A 7764-nucleotide genomic window follows, 5' to 3' on the forward strand; every position below is an offset into this window, starting at 1 on the left:
GGAGGGTGGTAATGGGGGGAGGATGGGGAGGGGAATACCCAGAAGGAAGGGGAGGGGGAGGGGTTAGGGGGATGTTGGCCCAGAATCCGGGAAAGGGAATAACATTCAAAATGTAAATAAGAAATAATCAAGTTTATATATATATACATATATATATATATATGTGTGTATATATATGTATATATATATATACATATATATAATTCTTGCAAAAGGAATCCAAGAACACATCAAAACCATCATTCATCATGATCAAGTAGGCTTCATCCCAGGTATGCAGGGATGGTTCAATATACAGAAAACTATCAATGTAATCCACTATATAAATAAACACAAAGGTAAAAACCACATGATATTTCATTAGATGGTGAGACAGCATTTGACAAAGTTCAACACCCCTTCATGATAAAAGTCCTGGATAGAACAGGAATTCAAGGCCCATACCTAAACACTGTAAAAGCGATAAACAGCAAAACAGTAGCAAATAGAAAAATAAATGAAGAGAAACATGAAGGAATGCCACTAAAATCATGGAGAAGACAAGGCTGCCTACCCTCTCCCTATTTACTCAATACTTTCTTCAAAGTCCTACACAGAGCAATCAGACAACATAAGGAGGTCAATGGGACTCAAATTGGAAAGGAAGAAGTCAAAATATCACTATTTGCAGACGATATGATGGTATACTTAAGTGACCCCAAAAGTTCCAGCAGAGAACTACTAAGCCTGATAAACAACTTCAGCAAAGTGTCTGGGTATAAAATTAACTCAAACAAATCAGTAGCCTTCCTCTACACAAAAGATAAACAGGCTGAGAAAGTAATTAGGGAAATGACACCCTTCATAATAGTCCCAAATATTATAAAAAACCTTGGTGTGACTCTAGCCAAGCAAGTGAAAGATCTTTACTATAAGAACTTCAAGACTCTGATGAATGAAATTGAACAAGATCTCAGAGCATGGAATGATCTCCCAGAATCATATATTGGCAGGATTAAAAAAGTAAAAATGTCCATTTGCTCAAAGTAGTCTACCAACTCAACACAACCCCCATCAAAATTTCCAGTCCTATTCTTCAGAGAGTAAGAATGAACCATTTGCAAATTCATTTGCAATAATAAAACACCAGGACAGGTATAACTATCCTCAACAATAAGAGGACTTCTGGGGAAATCAACATCCCTGACCTCAAGCAGTATTACAGAGCTATAGCCATAAAAACTGAATGAAATTTTTGCAGAGACAGGCAGATAGACCAGTGGAATAGAATTGAGGACCCAGAAATGAACCCACATGCCTATGGTCACTTCATTTTCGACAAGGAAGCCAAAACCTTACAATGGAAATAAGATAGCATTTTCAACAAATGATGCTGTTTCAACTGGAGGTCAGCATGTAGAAGAATGCAAACCAATCCATTCTTATAGCCCTGTACAAAGCATAAGTCTCAGTGGATCAAGGACTTCCATACCAAACCAGATACACTCAGACTAATAGAAGAAAAAGTGGGGAATGGTCTCCAACACATGGACAATGGAGAAAATTTCCTGAACTGAACACCAGTGGCTTCTGCTCTAAGATCAAGAATCTACAAATGGTATCTCATAAAACTGCAAAAACTTCTATAAGGCTAAGGACCTTCTTTTGTTCTTTCTATTTATATGAAAGTTAAGATAGCATGTGTTTGACTTTTATCCTGGTACAGTGTCCATATAGCAGCTGTTCTCAACCTGTAGGCTGCCACCCATTTCTTGGTTGAATATCTCTTTTATGTAGTTCCCCCAAGATCTTAAATACAACAGACATTTATATTACTATACATAACAGTAGCAAAATTGCAATTACGAAGTAGAAACAAAATGATTTTATGGTGTCACACCAACATAAGGAAATATACTGAAGCATCACAGTTTTAGGAAGCAGGAGAATAACTGTCATACAGCTTCTTCAGTATTACAGATGGTTATGGTCATAATCTGAAGGATATTTCAGGACCTTATAAGAACATCCTATATACAAATATTAAAAATATCCAGACCTTCTCAGATTTTAATACATCTTGGGAGACTTCACAAATTGTAACCTATCTCCATCCAATGCCCATATGAATTTATAAATCAAACAAAACCAAACAAGTCTAAAGAAAATGAGACATATAACACCTACTGATAATTAAAACCATGGCAAAGATAATTTTATGAAGAATGGGAGACACCGTAATCCACACTCAAGAAGGTTGGTTTTAAATATTCAGTCTCTTGCCCCTCTGTATTTTACCTCAACAAATCAATTCACATATTGAAACATATTTTGTATTAACAAGAGCAATAACAAGAAATTTATACAAGTGTAATGTGAAAATAACAGCTGCTTAGGTTAATAAACCTCTGTATTAGATGAATAATATTAATTGCCTATCAACAGATATGAGAAAATAAACATATGAAAAAAGGGATAAAACTAAAACTATTGCTCCAAATATGGCAGCATATGATACACAATGTTTAAATCAGAAATGGTTCAAGATGTTGAATAAGAGAAAAGACAATGTGTTTATGTGTTATATACAGTGTTCTATAATGTACTAAAAATGCTGGTTATTCAGAATGAAAAAAGTGAGATATTATTTAGAACTAATACTAGCAGTATGGATTAAGGAACCATTTATGTAAGAGTTACTATCATGTGGCAGAACAAAATGTATTTGGTTAATGACAACACTAATCAATTCCTTCACCCTCTCTATATCTGCCACGTCTCCACACAAATCTGATCTTGACCACCCCTTTCCACCTAACCCTTCTCTCTTCCCCCAAGTTCCTCTTTCCCTCTACTTCCTGTGATTATTTTGACCCCCCTTCTAAGTAGGACTGAAGCATCCAACTTTGGGCTTCTTCTACAACATACGATCTCTGAGATTTATCAAGGGTATACTGAGCTTTTTACTTAACATCCACTTATCTGAGAGTATGTGCCATGTGTGTTCTCTTCTGACTAATTTCCTCATTCAGAATGACATTTTCTAGTTCCATTCATTTGACCACTAATTTCATGAAGTCATTTTTTTAATAGCTTAGCAGTACTCCATTGTGTAAACCTCAAGATATAGAATCAATTGTGCTCTACTGACTCCAAATTTTCTAATCATTAATGAGAAAGGAATGACATCAGTGGAGAGATACTGGGTTATAAAGCAAAACAAAACAGTGGAATTGAATCAGCCAATATATTAACAGGATATGCCAACATAAGAATATAAGCCAGACAAGTTTTACATTAGAGAAATGGATTTTATATTTCTACAGAAAATGAAAAGCTCTGAATACCATTATTATCAATCAGAGTCACAGCAGCAAGAAAGGAGAATTAGAGGGTTCTTTGGATGCCAGATTAGAAACAAAGCGTACCCATGAAACCATACCAGTTTTCATGGACAGATTATCTTTTAATAAACTATTAAGAGAGGATTAAAATGATGCTTTTGATTCAGGCAGAAAAGGAGCAGTAAATGACCATGAAAGTGATATTTTTAAGAGGAGAATTCACAAGGTCTATGGTAGAATGAGTTAGGATACAGTGACATGTTTGTGCATGATAGGAGAACTGAAGGAGCTTTTTCTTCTGGACTTCAATAAATTGATAGGTAGACGTTGGTAGCCACAGAAGGAAGTGACAAAATATGGCTTTGGCAGGGGAAGCTTTAGGAATGTAATATAACAACTTTTAGCATGGTAGAATTATGTGGAAGAAGGGCAAGCCACACTCACAAAGATCAAGCTGGCTTGTGTCCCTTCAAACAAATCTGTCTAAACTTTTTAAATATTCTGAAGGATATGCTAAGGTCTATACTTTGATCTGGGTTCAGCTCAAGTATACTACAATGCTATAATATACCAAATTATCAGCGTGTTATTTTAAAATGTAAATAAATTTTACAACCCATTATGTTTTAGAGACCAGGCAAGGGAAAGCAGGAGAATACTTGTGCCAGGTAACTGGATTATGGACAATTGCTTAACTAAATTGCAAGAGCAAACTATAAGACTGGGTTGAGCACATGTATTATTTTCAGTCCTGAAATTCCATCCAGAAAAAAAAAGACAGCAATCAGAAGTTGCAGGTTGATCATTTTATTAATGTTGTGAATCTCCAGTTCTGACCCTGCCGTGACAGTTGAAAAACAGGAGGGAGAGAACTTCTTACTCACTTTCTGAAATAAAACATAGTGGAGACAGGTTACAGAGAGAACATGACATGTCAATAATAAGCAATAAGAACATGCAGATAGAAAACAAACACAAGAATGAAGAACATGATGAGATCTGTGTATCCTTATGAATTCATGAGTCCCAGCCATGAGGTAAAGGACCTTAGGAAGAAAAGGGCTCTTCGGCGAATGCCAGCAGCAAACCACTGAACTGAGAATAGGTCCCCTATTGAAGGAATCAGAGAAAGAACTGGAAGAGCTTGAAGGGGCTCGAGACCCCAAAAGTACAACAATGCCAAGCAACCAGAGCTTCCAGGAACTAAGCCACTACCTAAAGACTATACATGGACTGACCCTGTACTCTGACCCCATAGGTAGCAATGAATATCCTAGTAAGAGCACCAGTGGAAGGGGAAGCCCTGGGTCCTGCTAGGACTGAACCCCCAGTGAACTAGTCTATGGGGGGAGGGCGGCAATGGTGGGAGGGTTGGGAGGGGAACACCCATAAGGAAGGGGAGGGGGGAGGGGGATGTTTGCCCGGAAACCGGGAAAGGGAATAACACTCGAAATGTATATAAGAAATACTCAAGTTAATAAAAAAAAAAAAAAAAAAAAAAAAAAAAAAGAAAAGGGCTCTTCTTGCCAGAAACATATACGACATGGCAATAACTGTGGAAGACAAAATTTGGAGGACATATTCTTCCAAAGTCATATATTCTCTCATGGAAATATCATTAAATATTTAATACAGATATATGTTTTTGGGTTAAGGATAATGTCATTTCTACATATTAGGCTGGTTACTTTCTATACCCTGAAAAAATAGAGTTCAGTTGTCTGCAACACAGCAAGATGAAAAATATGAGTCATACCTTTCAGAGGATTCTGGTTTACTGAGGACCCAAACTCTGGAAAGATCCCTGTGGTCTGCCGAATTGGGGACCTTGTGGTGGGCTTTGCTGGTTTCCAGGCTGAGGAGGTCTCTGCTGTGGGCCTCCTGGTGGGGGTGGGCCTTGGGGCTTTCCAGACTGAGGTGGTTTCTGCTGTGGGCCTCCTGGTGGGGGTGGGCCTTGTTGGTTTCCAGGCTGAGGGGGTTTCTGCTGTGGGCCTCCTGGTGGGGGTGGGCCTTGGGGCTTTCCAGGCTGAGGTGGTTTCTGCTGTGGGCCTCCTGGTGGGGGTGGGCCTTGGGGCTTTCCAGGCTGAGGTGGTTTCTGCTGTGGGCCTCCTTGTGGGGGTGGGCCTTGCTGGCTCCCATTAGCAGGTGGTCTTGGTGGGAATCCTGGTGGAGGTGGTTTCTGATTTGGTGTCTGGTCTAGGCTCTGAAGTTCTAAACGAATAAAGAAAATGATCAATGAACTTAGTTATACATAACACATGGTCTTGGAATGCATGCATCAATGCTAAATATGCTTGCCACAATGATAAGAGTCATTGTCCTTAGACAAAAATAAAACAAAGAAATCATCTTATCCATGGTTGTTTGGTTGCCCGTTGCATTGTGAGACCAAACTGACTTTTGTGAATCTAAATCAAATCACTATGTTTCATGGTAAAAATCAAGTCCAAATGTAACCTTACACAGTATTAAATGAAGAAATTCAGCACAGGTTATAATCTTTGGGCTCCATACATTTTTCCTATTTTGTGTATAGAGTCATAGAGGAAAGAGACACTGTGCTTTTCCTGTGCTTTTCTTGCTGAAATAAACTAAAAACAGGCAACAAGACGTTGTGTGTAGACACTGAGGACCTTTTCTTACCATAGAGGAGTTAAAATCAGAACACTGTATCTGAGTTTTATTTCCTAGCCACCACATCTTTGTGATGGAAACGTTAAATTGCTCCTATTTTCAGTGAGGCCTGCCCTCTGGCTTATTCCAAATTAATTGCTCCCCCAGATAATGCTCTGTAGTGTAAAAGTTGGAGATTTTTTGCCTGAAATTTTTCAAATTTACATTCATCAGTTCTTAAAAGGAGAAATGACATTGTGGATTAGCAATATAAGTAATTAATAGAAAATATCCTCCTTGCTAACAGGCAAGTAACAAGATTGAAGATTCATTGGTGCTTGCTTGATATTATTGGGAAAGAGTGTTCACAGTTGGCCATTGGGAAATAAAGCATAGGATAGACTCAAAAGTGAGGTCAGAAAAGCAACTAGCATCCTACAGGCGGTAAGAGATTTTAGCCATGATCTGTCAATTTTAAGGGAAGTTTTAGCCAATGTCTATGAAATGACCAGCTAGCAGCAATTGGTAGCATCCAATGCTGACTACTATTCTGCGTGTCAACCACTAACTCACAAAATAAACTTCACTTTTGGTCCTCTCCATTGCCCCTCGAATCTCATTGGTTACACAGATATGTCATTATCTATCTGTCTATCTATCTATCTATCTGTCTATCTATCTATCTATCTATCTATCTATCTATCTATCTATCTATCTATCATCTCTTTCTCAATCCTGATCCTTTTATCTCTATATAATTTATAACTTTTATATCTTCTTCTTTAATTAGTTCTTATGTTTAATTTGATGTCTTCTCAAGAAAAGGATAAACATCTGAGTAAATGATTGAACAAAAAATGGTAACACCGTTAAATATAAAATGGGTGTGGAAAAATGAAAATTGGGAGGATTCTATTTCTCTATGCAAAAGTTTCAGTTGTATTACTTCATTTGCCATCCTAAGAACGGCTCTGGTATGTTTTTCATTCTGTCATCATCCCTTAATGTACTGCACAGCAAGGTTACTGGCACACATAGTTTATTTTAACTACCATAGTGTCTTCAAAACTGAGACTATCCATTTTTCAAAGCCAAAGACTCTGTGTTTTCATTTATCTCTCATAACTTGTTCTCTGTCCCATCTCCCTCCTGTCCTGCAGTGCTGTCTCTTTTAAAAAGAATCATGGTGCCCACAAACATATTCTCATACCATCACCTGCTTCCTGAGCATAGCTCAGGGTCAGCAAGACCGCTGTGAACAGGACCACCAGCATCTTGGAGGAGGCTCTGGTGTTTCTCCCAAGTCTGTGCTGGAATAAGCAGGGCTCTGCCTTTATAAGTAACACCAGAAGAATGGCACCTTTGAATTCCATTCTATGCTATTTCATACTTAACAGAGCAGGAAATCTTGCATCCCTGACTCCACACTGGGATATTTGCCCAGCAGGATGAGGTAAAGAACAGGTGTCAGTGCTGCCTTTCTCGATGGTACAACAAGGATTATATTGAATTTGAAAGAAATCATGTTCAAGAGAATAGACCAGATATTGAAGTCATAGGATCATCAGTATAGGCATATCTCATTCTATTTGATGAGACTCTCTGTATAATACTGTGTGTTGGGGGTAGAAGTAGTATGTGCACACCTGTGTTTAAATTGTTAGCAATGAATTATAACAAGATTGAACCAGGTCACTGTCTCTAATCAGTAGAATAGCTTCAATTTTATCACATATATGTGTCCCTATATGTACTGTACTTACTTAATATTGATGGTGTCCAGTTTATTCATATACAAATTTGAATTATTACACCCAGTCAGCTAACC

General features: G+C 37.9%; 1 protein-coding gene across 1 annotated transcript; it reads right to left on the bottom strand.

Moving 5' to 3' along the window:
• Positions 1-3695: 3695 nt before the first annotated feature.
• On the bottom strand, positions 3696-7243 carry Prp15 (proline-rich protein 15). Its single transcript, NM_012632.2, has 3 exons — positions 7153-7243; positions 5080-5534; positions 3696-4210 (listed from the first exon to the last, which is right to left on the bottom strand). The coding sequence occupies exons 1-2, from the start codon at positions 7208-7210 to the stop codon at positions 5098-5100; spliced, it is 495 nt and encodes a 164-aa protein (NP_036764.1). The 5' UTR covers positions 7211-7243; the 3' UTR covers positions 3696-4210; positions 5080-5097.
• Between the last annotated feature and the right edge of the window lie 521 nt (positions 7244-7764).

This window comes from Rattus norvegicus, chromosome 4 (assembly GCF_036323735.1).
Source record: "Rattus norvegicus strain BN/NHsdMcwi chromosome 4, GRCr8, whole genome shotgun sequence".
Lineage (NCBI taxonomy): Eukaryota > Metazoa > Chordata > Mammalia > Rodentia > Muridae > Rattus > Rattus norvegicus.

Bases quoted from the DNA above. Each gene is read 5' to 3' on its own strand.
- Prp15 (NM_012632.2), bottom strand. From the start codon at position 7,210: ATGCTGGTGGTCCTGTTCACAGCGGTCTTGCTGACCCTGAGCTATGCT. The intron at 5,535-7,152 runs GTGATGGTATGA...TTATTCGTTTAG, and splicing joins GAGCTATGCTCAGGAAGCAG to AACTTCAGAGCCTAGACCAG.